Raw genomic sequence first — 13,679 nt, forward strand, 5'->3', positions numbered from 1 at the left:
TTGAGCAGCAGTAAGGATATTCCTAAAGATGTACTAGGAGATAGCGCTCAGCAGAAAGCACAAAGGGGAAGACGACTCCAAAATTCAAGTGCTGTTTTTGTTGCTATAGTCTGTCTCTTGAAGCAGACTACAATGAATTCGTCCAGACTGGCAGAGGGGAGAGAGGGAGTGGAAAAACTCTCCCTCAAGTGTCCACTGCAGCTGGATTATTCAGGCTGTGGCATGTTTTGTTCCGTGGAGGAAGCGAGGGGCAGTTCATATCTTATTCTCCTGCCACCCATGAGCATTCTTTCCAAACTTGTACACCAGCCTTCTGTCCACTCGTTCCAAAATGCCAGTTTTGTAATAGTAACTGCAGGGAGAAAAAGAAAAGAAACAATGGGGAAAGTAGTAGTAGAAGTGACATTAGAGGAATTCTTTACATGGACTTCATGGCAGCAGAACAGCACGTGTCATATTCTTTACAGTCAGAGAGCTCCTCTCTTTCTGTTAAATTGCTCTTGTGACTTTAAAGAGCTTTAAACTTTCCCACATGCCTTGGAGTATACTTTCCACTGTTTGAAAGATACAGGAATTACAAAGAAATGTGTTCTTTGGTTGGCTGTATTTTTTTCCCTAAGATTACCACAGTTCAGAAGAAACCACCACTGTTGCTGCTACAGCAAAACCAGTAATTTTGTGGAGGTCATTTAGCAAACATAGTCTAAAATTCTCAGCTGAGGTAAAGTGTGGTAGCTTTGTTGTCATCAGTAGAGTTACAACTCTGAACTGCTTCACGCTTAGCCCTATGCTATTGTTTAGGAGACTGGGTGCTATCTCATGACCTATAGAAAAAACATGAAGAAAATAACCAGACACTCTGCCGCCCACCCCCTCCCCCCTACACCTGATTTTTCAGGATAGTTATGAAAAATGGATGCTGAGGTAGAAGTCAACTGAAATGAGGGGCCCTGCTGCCTGTTAACTCACCGGAGAGCTCTGCTCAGTTTTTCATATGTCATTCTGTCATTTTTCTTCCTTTGTCCCCACATCTTTGCCAGAGCTTCTGATTTAACAACTCGAAAAATGCCTTGTCCTCTGTCTTCCCATTCCAGGATGCCAAGGTTTTCTTCAGGAGAAAGGAGCAGATCTCTTAGAAATTCCCACAAATGAGAATTCTGCAGGTCTTGAACAGGAAGAAGACAGCTATTCAGTAGATGTTGTCTTACTCACACCAAAGTACTAAGGCAGAGTAATATTTAGAGTACATCTTGTTATTGGGTTGTTAACCTCACAAACCAATTGTGCTTATCTCAATTTAACTTTCAAAATTTTAGTCCACTGCCTCTCTGTAAATGGCTTCAAATTACTTGCTCCAGAAAAAAATAAATCAGGGTCGTGCAAACACCTGTGATGCTAGAATCTGTCTTTTCCTCCAGAAACTAATGAATTTTACTGTCTTGTGAAGTTTATGTCATTCGTAGCTTCTGTGCCACTGATCATCAATGACTTCAACACAGTATTTAAGTTCATGTTTTAAAAGCAATTTTCAAGATCATTTAAAGTGTTTTAAGTGAAAGATTGCAACAAACATTGGCTTGCCTGAAAATGAGACAATAGTATGACAACTTGGAAAGCCTATTTCCCATCATTACTAGACTCTTCTCTGTTATTTCAACTCAGTTCAAAACTTCGTTTGAGCATCAGATGTGCTATAAATAATGAACCTCTACTAAAAAAGCTGGTAGAGCTGTTATATGCAGCTATTACCTTAACTTCACATTAGTTACTGGCTAATCAAGATGCTGGGGGTTAAATGAATGCTCAATCCCAACGCTGACCGCAGGCATTTAAAAATCATGAGTCAGACCCCCCCCCCAAAGTCCTGAGAGCAACGTAAGAATAATGACAGTTATAAAAGTATATGAGGTTTCTTATGTGTTTTTTTGCATTTGGAGCCTTTAGGTTATTTTCAGCTTATGTTTCTTCCAGTAACTCTGCCACTAAGATGGCTAGAAGCAGTTCAAAAAGGTGAACAGAAAAGGAAATGTGGCTTTAAGAAAAATGCCAAATACCTCAAGTCTCATGATAAAATTGTGAGAGCTGGCAGTACTTAAAAGCCAAACCTCAGCGAAATTTTATTTGTTTGTGGTGTCATTAAAGTTTCTTTTGATAACCACATGGAGCTGGAGAATTAGAGCAACATAGTCTGTGTAATCTTAACTCCAGTTTTGAGTTTCTGATATGTACTTACTTGTTGTACCATGACTGTGACATTCTTTGCCGTTGATGCTACCTGCCCTCACGCATGCCTTATCACAGGCTGGGACTGAACTGCAGAATAACGTGAGAAGTGAAGAAGGAACTCCTGAGTCTGGTGGCAACTTGGTCAAAAGGTCACCTATTCAAATGCCATGCAACATTAAGTCAAAGTGGGACTGTGAGCTACTAACTTTATCTTTTTAATAAAGCTCTAGCGCAAAGGTAAACCCAAGTGAATAATTAACATGCAACTCTATGGATTGCAGCACAACAAAACATGAAATTTTTGTCAATGCTCTGTTCAAAATACTTGGATTCTGTAGACGTGTGGAATTTGGCACGTGGTGTGCATGGATGAAATATACCCCTCCGTGATGTGCAGCCTGAAGATTTCTTGGCTTAGTGCTGTGCAGTGCTTCTAAAAAGTCAAAACTGCCTCAGCAGACAACATGTTTGCACAAGCAACTAACGCTTCAACAGTGTCTGTCTCAATATTATAGTGGTGCAGAGAGCAATTAGAAGAGGATAACGAATGACTGCAACTGCAAGGATTATCAAACTCTGCTAACAACACTATGTGCAATAATGCAATCATAGAATAGTTTGGGTTGGAAGGGACCTTTGAAGGCTATCTCGTCCAACCCCCTGCAATAAGCAGGGACATCTTCAAGCAGACCAGGTTGCTCAGAGCCCCATCCAACCTGACCTTGAATGTTTCCAGGGATGGTGCATCCACCAGCTCGCTGAGCAACCTGTGCCGGTGTTTCACCACTCTAGTGGCTACAAAAAATTTTATCTGCTTGGTACACACCTAGTGAGAAGGGTGATCAGTGAGATCCTATGAGAGTGATCACAAAGTGAAGACCCACAAATCCATTTCACTGAGTAAACAGTAGTGGGCTGAAAATAACAAAATAGGGGAACTTTTGTGAAGATGGGCTGTAGTTTTGTATTCTTATATCCCATTGTGTTTATGTTTCTAAGAGTTGACTTCCAAGACTTTACTTTGCTGCATGTGAAACCATAATATTTACAAAAAGATGGAAGCAAGATGTCTATGTACATACACGGCTAACAGAAGGGCTTATGCTTTCAGTTATGAAGGTTTCATAGCATACTCAGAGTCTGCTGATGGCCCAAAAATGCAACAGCTAGAATTGGTCAGACAGTATTTTGGAATATATTTTTTTCTGACTGCTTGTTTTCACTGGTGTCTTTCATGTCAATGAGTTTGTTCAGTATTCTTTTATTAGCTGAAAGATTTGACCAAGGGAGTATCCCACATTGCCTAAATCCTAATGTGGAACACGGGTAAATCCAGCCAGAAGCACTAATACTCCAGAGCTCATTGAGAGTTATTAGATTATTAGAGCTGGTTGGTGGTCAGACCTGAGTGATTACAGAATATTCTGATTATGCTTAGATGTAGTCAGACACCTGCTATTTTTCTAGCTTTACCCATTTGCCTCCTCAGCAGATAAATAGCAAGCTCTGCTGTGCTTACGATCAACAGGATCTGTATTTCTGACTGTGTGTCAGTCCACCAGCTGTACCACCTCCTGCAAAAATTCAAAGTATTGTCCTGGAAATGAAGCCATGCTTCTGCCCTTTTGGAATCTATGCACAGAAGAACAGCTTTGCTCTGCTCAGGGCCTGGCTTGCAGCCTCAGGGAATGTACAAAGAAAGACTCCTGGGATCCTGCTTCCCTTCAAAATAGCAATTCAGAAATGTTGGGATCTCTGCTAATCTTGACTTCTCTGCCTACTGCAGGTATTTCAGGAAAAGCATTAGAGAAGAAGTAAATGGCCTGAATTTTTTTCATTTTTAGAAATCTCTTGAACTGCTAAATATTGCTAATCTTTCAATACAGTGTGCTTCCCATTGAATGGAGCTTGTTATGAACAAACAAGTTTACTTACAGTCCTTGTTGGATGGCTTTGTTTCTTCTGCATGAGTACAAAAGGAAATGCCTAAAAGGGAAAAGCATAACCCAGTGTTCAGTTCTTTTCCTCACAAGAGTAACTTCTGAACTGAAATTTAAAGCCAAGTCCCGGTATGTTGCATCATTGCTTGTGGTTATAGCTCAGAATAGAAGTTGTAGAAAATGCAGACTATAAAACCATGAAATAATTTTTCAACTTATCTGCTGCTAAATTGATTTGTCCCTCCCACTACTCTGACTATATCTGTGGTTTGTTTTTTTTTTAACTTTGGTGTTTTTTTTTCTCTTACCTTTTGCATCATGTTTGTTTGTGTCTATTCACATGATTCATATGTACTAAGTTTCCTTTCCCTCTAGTCCCTTTGTATTTGTTTTTTACTGTCATCCATATCACAGTTTCTCTCCCTTTCTTTACACTTAGATTAGTCCTTTCTCATTCAGCCTCTTGTCCCTTTAAAACTACTCCTGCAGTCTTCCCTCCCTCCTTCCTCTAGGTAAAAATCATCCCTACGGCTGGAAATCAGGTCTTCACAGGGCTGGAACTTGTCTGCATTAGTAGGACAGTGTCACCTTTTAAAGGAGTCACTAATTCACAACATATAAATAAATGCATTGCACATACAAATCTGCATTCAAGGAATTGAATTCATGTTGTGAGTCTGGCAGGCAAAATTGAGAAAAGCTAGAATTAAGCCTGCTTGTGCAGCCATAGTTTGGTCTATTGCTTAAGTATGTTGTGGCAAGGTCTTGCATTACTAGATCACATACTGCCTTTCGTCACAGACCTTATACAATTTGTAAAGTTGGATGGGCATGATCTTTTGTATTTCATTTGCTGCCAAGTGTTCAGTTTCTCCACTGACTATAAAAAGTTAATATTCCTAATGAGCTTTTCTTCACGGATCTGTATTCTTTAGTTCCCTTAATAACATCCTTATCTCCTGCATTTAATAATCTCCTTTTGAATGGCATCTCTGACATGATACATGAACATTGGGTAGAAGACATGAACATTGGGCTGTCAGTCCCACAGGAGAGCAATGCCCTGTTTTGTTGTTTTGTTCTTCTGGCAGCCTCTAGTCTTGCTCACCTCTCCCAGTCTTATCCTATTGACAACAGCCTCAGTAACTGCACCCTACTTCATTTTGATAAGGCTTATCCACATATTTTCTTATGCACTGCCTTGTTTCTGGTCTGGGAAGATGCTCCTGTTCCTTTCAGTTTCAGCCTGCCCCCGCTGTGTTTGCCATGTACCCTGGTCACCCTCCGCTGCTGCCTTCTCCCTTTCTGGTCCCTGTGCCTCACCAGCCGCTCTCCCCACTGGGCAGCTGAGAGGTGGGTAGTGGACCAGCGAAGGACAGCTAAGTTCCATCACATTGTGACCCAGCAGCTGCTCGCCATGGGGAGCCACTGGCAGCGTCACGTCCCATGGGGCCCTCCATGCCTAAACCTTTTGTCCTTTTCTAGCAGACCTGTGACTCTGGTTTGGTCAAATACTTTGCTAAGCCAGAGAAGGCTTGAGCCATTGAGGGCTCCAAGCAGCTAAAATGATCCCCAGTTTCTCATTGCTAGAGCACAGGGAAATGACCTTCTAAATTTCCCTGCTTGGGAATTTTTATTTCCCTCTTTTGCTCATATCATCACAATGAACCCTGGCAGAATTACCCTAGCTTGGCGTACACACTAATTAACATTTGGGAAGTAGTGAATATAGAGAAAGGGTATCTGCAGCAGAGATTTCAGTTCTATTTCACTTAGACAAAACTGTCAATAACTTAGTTTTTGAACCTGAATTCACTTAAGCAGTAATAAATTGTCCAAGATAAGGTAGAAAATAGTAAATTTAAATTGGTTCCATTCAAGAGCATCATTAAGCATACTACTAATGAGGTGGATTGTCAGTGCATACTGCACGGATAATAACCCCATCAAACAAAACTTCTTGCTTACTTTTTAAGAAGCATAGAAACTTTCATTACTTTGAGTTACAGGAATAGCAATGTATTTTGTCTTTCTGTATCCAGTCAGGACGCAAACCTCTCTTGGATTGTGCAGGTTGACCAGTTTCAGTAGAAAGGCCAAGGAGAGAACAGTGCTGGGGTCTATTTGGAGATTTGACTGGCTCCGTGTGTGATTGTGAGGCCCAAAGTCGCACTGAGCTTGTCTTCTGCCTGCCATATTTCTGTGTACTCCTCAATGCAGTATCTAAGTGGCCTCTGTACTTTGCCTTTCTTCAGTGCTTGAGGCTGTGGATCCTACATTTTCTGTTAGCACGAAATTCACACAAAAATGCAATACTTCTTGGTTTGCATTTGATTTCTGAAACACTAACCATGCATCCTGATATTCTGTAAGATGAAATACAAGTATTCGCCACAAATGCCTGCAGCATCTAGGAACTCTTCCTGGGTCATGTTGCACAACTGTAAGCCGTTGATATTAAAGTGGGAAAAGGAAATGCAGTTGGCATCTAGTTTGTACTGGTCACAGCAAAACTGCAACCATTCACAGACGTTGTGCTTACTCCAGTATTCTGGGTGGATGGATGTCCAGAAAGGATAAGAATCTGCAACATATTTGACAAGAAACAGGAACATTGCAACGCAAAACTCGTGGTGCACCTCATTTCAATAAGTGTATTCCAAGCAAAACTAATCCCTCTTCCTTCTTTCGTTATGACTGCAGTCTTCTTCCTTATTCCCGTAGAACACATTAAGCCCTGCCTTTTGCATTTTTCTGTCTCCTATTGTCACAGACTTTTGTATTTCAAATATTAGTATTAATTGTGTGGGACATTTCAAGAGAAAGTGCTTACATGTGAAAAAAAAAAAGAAAAAGAAAAAGTGCCTCTTAAACCAGCAATTCAAAAAAATTTTAAAAGGTCAGAGTACAGAATTTGTGAGAACTTAGCACTCTGCTATAAAAAGGATTGATGCGTTCCTAGACTAAAGTAACCTTGGATATTAGATGTGAAAGTACTCTAATTCAAAGCAGCTAGCTACGCTCTGTGGCAGATGGCTAAATACCATTAATTTATTATTATTTTTCTTATAATTCCAGCAAGTTCTTTCACTCCTTTCATCTAAAATAATGTTGTTAATGTCATCACAAGGGAATTTTTTTTCTTAGATTAGAAACTTAACACATTTATCACTGGAGAAACATTTCTGACAGATAAAAGGAAGAGTGCAAGAGCTTCTAAGTAAACTTGCCAGGCAATTGTAACCTAAAACTACTTTGCCAGTTAAATGCCCAGTTTTTTAACAGGCTTTTCTCCTCAGTAATGCAGTTGCCAGGAAAATGTGTAGAAATAAGTATGTCTTTACAATAAAAATTTATATTTTTTTCCTAGAAAAACATATTTTAACTATTACTGATGTAAAATCTAGGCCTGGTATGATAAACCTATATGCTGCAGCTAGCAAGAGTAACCTGTGACTCCAACACTTTTTCCCTAGAATCAAAACACAGGCTCCTGTTATTGAAGCTGGTTGGGCTTATAGTGATAGGCACACTCTTTGAAAAGCTCTGCTCTTTCTTTTTGTGGGCTAGACTGCTACACACATGCAAAGGTCTAATCTTGCAGTCTTCTTCTGTTGGACGTCTGTGCATAGGCAGCTACATTTTTGGGGTGATTGGAGGAATTATAGGCAATGGCAAGAATACGTCCTTTGTGTATCCATTCAGATAACGCTTAGGAAAAACAGAATTCTGCATCTTGGAATCATTATTTTCATTCATTCATTACTCAACTGACTTCTACTATTTTAAACTTTTCAAGGATGGCTAGTAATTTCTCTCAGGTGAGATTCTTAAGCAGTTATAGGAATCCCAGCCTTGAGAGATTATTACTTTTGGAGCTTTAAGGATTCTAAGTTGATTTTGAATATATTATCTGTAATATTTATTATCACTGGAGTGGTGCAGTTACAGAACAGTAAATAGCAATAGAAAGGCAATCAAATGTGAATGAGAGTAAAGAAATCAGAAAAGGTTTCGTTTATTTTCACATCTCGCTGCATCTTACACTTGACTTCAATTTCACAGTTTCTTAGTCCAGTCACCTATTATTTATTATTTGATTTTCAAATTAATCCTGAACATTTGATTTTAGGCATTGCTTATATGAACTTGTAATTCAGAACAGGCTATGATAGCACTGGAAGCCAAGTGAATTGTATCTATCATTTGTCTAGACAGCCAGTTCAGAGTTCAAAATGATGCAAATAGGCTGGATGAGTTTCCATAGTAAAATTAATTCAAAGGGTTTGAAAGTGTGACAGAATAACTGAAATATGGATCTTGCACCCTACGTGGCTTCTGTAAAGTAATTAATACTTCTAATTATAAGTCCTAAAAGTTTACAGAGGAATTTGTGGTTGCTTTCATGAATCATTCCCATGCTATAAATATCTTCATATGTATGCACATACAGAATTAATCTAATACTGAATACTGTGTTTTAAACCCTGAGATGCTACTGTGACATCCTAGCAAAGCCAAGAGTTGGGCAGAAGCTCTGGGTCTGACTTTTGGAACCCATACCTTGAGGATATTTGAATCTCAGATTTTATTAATCTCCTTATTTAAAAGGAAAATCAGATGAGCTTAACATTGGATTGGCTTTGTAAGCCCTGCAAACTGCATACACCTGGCTATGTCAGAGTCTGAAGGCTTCCTTGGGGGAGAACAGGAGTGCTGGGAGCACCAGGCTCGCAAGGCTTCTGCCAGGGGAAAAAAAAAAAGCTTTAAAATTAGGCTTCAGCTCTACAGGAAACCCAACTTCAGACGCTGCTCAAGAAAAGCAGAAGACTGAATTGATCCCTTTCTGAAACAGGCACATACGTATTTTTTTAATCCTCTGCCAACAGCCTCCAGCCCCCCTTAGGAAAACGAATATCACCACGTTCTCAGCCAGACAGATATACCAGCCGAGAGGCCTCTCTGTGGGGCTGGGCATGAGTCCAGCCCTTGTGTTGCATGGGCCACTGTGAGCTGCTGCAGCAACCAGCCCGGACCCTTTCACTGCATCTGTGTGCAATATGCAGCCAAGTGACAAGGTCATGGCTTTGTTTTTCTACCTACAGGAGTGTTGGATTGCTCATTTTTTTCTATCCTAAGGCAACATGAGAGAAAAGCAGAATTATTTATTCTGCCGTTCCACAGGCACAGTGAATAACCTTGAAATATTTTGGCCATTGGGCTTGAAACTTTGACTTGATTGTAATAAATATCAGCTTCACCGGCAATATTGTATTGTCGTATAAATGGCACAACATGTTTCTGTCATGGAACAGCACTCATCTGGTCCAGTTCCCTTGTTTGCTTTGGCTTTGGAAAGGCTCAATTTTCTTTTTTTTTTTTTTTTAATATTGCAGGGCCCCCTGAAGCACTGTTGTATATGATGAGTATTTAAAAGGTACTGACACCAAGACCTGGCCTTTGCATGTACTCTTGGCTTTTATTTCTCATGTCAGAGTGAAGAATTCAGGGAGCTTTCCCGTCTTCTAAATGGTGGACGTGACCAAGGTATTATGCCACTGTGGAAGAAAAGATCGACCGAAGACAAAGGCTCTACGAAAGATTTTCAGGTTTTCATTTAGAGAAAAAAAAAAAGGGGGCGGGTGGAATTTCATACCACCATACAAAAAAGATAAGGGCAAAAAATATGCTGTGAAATAAGGTGGGGACAGGTAGATCCCCCAGTGGCAGGAACATGCCAGAATTGTGTCCAAAACTACAGCTTGAGGGCAGGAGAGGAGAATACCTGACAGGATGATGGTGAGTAGCTGAGGGTGGGGAAGAAAGCACAAATTCAGACCGTGCCCTTTCCACCATTTTAAGGTGATTTCCACTACCTGTTCAGCTGCATTGACTATCTTACTGCACTTCTCCTTGAGCCTGGGTATTTAAACCTTTTTGTGCTGGGCAGTGTCCAGCCCTCAGGGAATGGCATTTGTGGACATAATCTTCCCAGCGCACAGGTTGTTTCAATCAATAGACTTGATTCATGTCCCCTGGCTAAGGTGACCCTGCTGAAATGAGTCTCCCCTGCCTTGCGGGAGGATGTGGTTTTATCAGTGGTGACAAGTAAAGCTGTGGAAGGCAGGAACTCTCAAGTAGATTCAGGAACGTAGGCCAAGTAAAAGCTGTCCAGGTTTTCCTGGGATGCACTCATTTCTGCATGGCATATGCAAGCAAGTTAATACAGTATTTGTGCTTACAACAGGAGGAAATACTGCAATCAGCCATGACAAAACTAGATGGTCTGTTTGTATGTAGCCCAGCTTTAATATAGGGCTTGCAGATCATTCCTATATAATTTAGCTCACCGTTTTGTCAGTTGGAAAAGATATCTTTCATTTAGGCATAATGTTTTAATTTTTGGAGCTAGAACTTCCATGTATTTTCTGTATTATTTTCCCTTTTTCACCCAGTGCTGGAAAACAAAGAGAAGAAATGAAAACGACACAATATTTTTAGTGTCACAGATTTTAACTTCCTCCACTTTGTATTTAAAAAAAAATATGCTCCCAAATATAAATCCTGAAATATTCTGATTACCAGAAAATAAAAACATTAAAATGACTGATGTGGGAACCATAAAGGTAAACTAACCCTATAGTTCCTCCCGTAGGACCATGGGGATAGCTGCACTGTCCCAGACTAAAGGCCCTCTAAGCCAGGGTCCTGCCTCTGATTGGGTTTGCTAGAACAATTTCACATATTTGGAGAAAATAGTGTAGAAACTTACTTTGGGCTTGTACATAAAGTACTAGTGCTCTTTCTAGCACAGGAGCTGAGCCCAGAGATAACCTGTAAATTAGTGGTCTTCATCTGTTTCTTTCTAGGCAGTCTTGGCATCCTTTTTTCATCTATTTAACCTTGAGCTTCTACTTTGTTTCTAGCAAGTATATAACAGATTTTCAAAAGACATAGGGCTTATAATCCTTAAGCCTATCACTGTCACCAGAAGAAAGCTTAGGTTGAATGTTATTAAGCTGACCTACATTCTTCTTTGGCTTCAGAGCAAAGTACTTACTTTTCTGTTCAAGGGCTACTTGTGCAATGCTGGTGGCACTGCACTAGTGGTTTTATTTGTGCATGCTAGATTTGTTAAATGTTCTCCTTGGCTACTGTGGAAGAAATGGAAAGAGAACTCGCAGGCTGGTTTAAATTTGATTCAGGAGAGAAACTATTGTAACCATGAAGGACTCGTGGAATGCCCAAAAGCATCAAAAATTGAGCAATAGAAAACATGTGGAGGAAGAAACATAACTCCTACCCTGGCCAGAAAAGGATAATTATTTCTTCAGCTCAACAAGAGGCAATCATCTAACCCGATTGTTGCAGAAAGCTGTGTGTCTGAAGAGCTGAGGGAGCTTTGCACTTAGCTGCAAGTGGAGTTCACTTTAACATAATTGCTGGTGTATAGATGCTGCACCACTATTCACCTGGATGAACTCAGAGCTGCGCAACTCTGAAGTCACAGACCTCATCCCGTTACAAGTGACAGAGTGCAGTTAAACTAGAAATTGTCAAAATGCCTCAGATGGGCAGCTTTGCCTTTGGCAAATGCTTAGCGCTGATATCAGAAATTCCCTTGGGATTATTTCCATTTCAGTCTTGTGACTTTTGTGTTTGGGTTGTTTTTGTTTAAAAAAGTGGAAGAAGATTGAATAATAGGTAAATCTATAATAAAAATCAAGGCAAAAGAAGAATTATTCTGACTGATCCAAAATTAACTTTAAATTGAATCACATCAGATATTTTAAAATGCATGTTTAAATTGTAAAACAGAATACTTTCTGTGATTTCTGTGATTTCATATGACATTTAGAATCGTGTTCTAAGTGGAATGAAAACTAATATTAAAACTTTTTTTTTTTTTTTAAATAAAAATTCAATTCCTGCAGGGCTTTATATAGAGCCATTTAATTGAAGCAAAAAGATTTATATTCTACCTCATATGTCAAACTTAGCAATGTAGAAACAAAACACTACGTCCTCAATGGTCATGGATTAACACCATCAGAAGACATGTAGAACGTTCTGTTCTTCATTACTCAAACTGTGCCTTGGCAGGAAAGGTCTTTTCCGTAAGACCAGCTGTGTGTTCATGTAAAAGGACAAAAATAGCATTGGAAGAGAAAAATTTTGCATAAAAACATAATCTTTTCCTGCTTCTCACCAAAAGTTTGGCTCAGTAACATGAGTGGCTTGCTCTACGTTTCTTTTCGGAACCTGTTGAATGATTCAGCCTGAGTGCAGAGAAGAATATCAGGACTGTTTAGGAATTTAAACCAACTGTTTAGAAGGAAGAAGATTTCTAACAAATAATGCTTACTTAAACTTCTGAACAGGGACCTGGCCTGACACCAGGGCATTTGGAATGAATCCCTTCAAACAGAGTTGGGATCCCCACATGAGATGCATGGCCTGGTAAAGCGTAGGGTTTCCATATGCACAGTTAGAGGATTGCATGCTTGACGTTGGCAAATTCTGCAGTGGGGAACTCTTGTGCTATTACGGATGCTTTTCTACAGCCATACAGTTCTCTGGAGGCTTTCAGAATCCTAGTTTTCGCCAGCTGAGCGTGTATTTATCTGCTCACTGCTATTCATTACAAAGTTGCAGAGCATTTGAGGAACTGTAAATCTCCCAGATTAAACTACTATTCCATTATATAGCTGAAGTGCTGTATTGTGGGAATGTTTTCAGTAGCAAATGCTGGATTTCAAGCAGATGGGGTAAACAAAAGGAGTCAAGAGTCTGAGGCCATAGTTATCCTGCCCCTCTTAATGAACCATGCTGTCCTTTGGAAGTTCCTGCTTGCATTAAGTGTATCATCTTTTCAAATGAGGGGAGAACATCAGTTCAACACAGCGCATAACAGAACTAAGGTTGCTACTTTAGTAGGACTACAAAATAGAATGCATAGAATAGAAGGCTCAGCAGCAAATTCAGAATCTGTAGCTGGTTTGCTGCATGATTAGTCTTGAACAAATTGAATTCAAGTCACCCTTCAGTTTTTGCCATTGTACTTTTTTTCTCTCGGAGTCTATCTACATACCTTTCTGATGATCACAGGTGGTATAGTCATCTTTGGTTGTCCCAAATAACTGTGTCCAAGACATCAGGGGATCACAGACCATTGTATTTGACAGAAATGTGCTCTGAGTTACTGACTCCAGCATCACCTTAAGATATTAATATATTAGTTGAAGAGGAAAAGATAATATTAAGGACTGAAGTTATAAGGCTACAGGCATTATTCCCTTGCTATGTGTGTATAGATCTATGAGGTACCATTGCCCACCATCACCTAAACTTCAGCTGAAGCTAACAATGATCTTCTGAAAAGTGCAGCGAAAGAAAGAACTGAGAAATTCAGGAACAAAGCAACTGATGAATATACCATAGGTAGATCTACAGTAAAAATTATTGTAATGACACATTCCTAGGAATTTGATAATGCAATTTACGTATATAAAA

At 39.8% G+C, this 13,679-nt stretch overlaps 1 protein-coding gene across 3 annotated transcripts; it reads right to left on the reverse strand.

The window, feature by feature from the left end:
• Positions 1–255: 255 nt before the first annotated feature.
• Positions 256–13,381, reverse strand: ELF5 (E74-like factor 5 (ets domain transcription factor)). 3 transcript variants are annotated; one of them, XM_009704918.1, is made up of 6 exons: positions 13,258–13,381; positions 6,517–6,750; positions 4,162–4,212; positions 2,234–2,302; positions 970–1,165; positions 256–352 (listed from the first exon to the last, which is right to left on the reverse strand). In XM_009704918.1, the coding sequence occupies exons 1-6, from the start codon at positions 13,379–13,381 to the stop codon at positions 256–258; spliced, it is 771 nt and encodes a 256-aa protein (XP_009703220.1). The 3 variants fall into 3 exon arrangements, with proteins under 3 accessions (XP_009703220.1, XP_009703219.1, XP_009703221.1); XM_009704917.1 differs by having other exon boundaries at positions 2,234–2,380; XM_009704919.1 differs by lacking the exon at positions 2,234–2,302.
• Between the last annotated feature and the right edge of the window lie 298 nt (positions 13,382–13,679).

The sequence above is a fragment of the Cariama cristata genome, unplaced genomic scaffold, assembly GCF_000690535.1.
Source record: "Cariama cristata isolate BGI_N322 unplaced genomic scaffold, ASM69053v1 scaffold21007, whole genome shotgun sequence".
Taxonomy (NCBI): domain Eukaryota; kingdom Metazoa; phylum Chordata; class Aves; order Cariamiformes; family Cariamidae; genus Cariama; species Cariama cristata.

Coding starts and splice junctions, on each gene's coding strand:
- ELF5 (XM_009704917.1), bottom strand. CDS start 13,381: ATGCTGGAGTCAGTAACTCAGAGCACATTTCTGTCAAATACAATGGTC. Junction 4,213..6,516: donor ACAGAATATCAGGATGCATG/GTTAGTGTTTCA, acceptor TTTCCCTTTTAG/GCATTTCCTTTTGTACTCAT. Junction 353..969: donor AAACTGAGCAGAGCTCTCCG/GTGAGTTAACAG, acceptor TTCTCCCTGCAG/TTACTATTACAAAACTGGCA.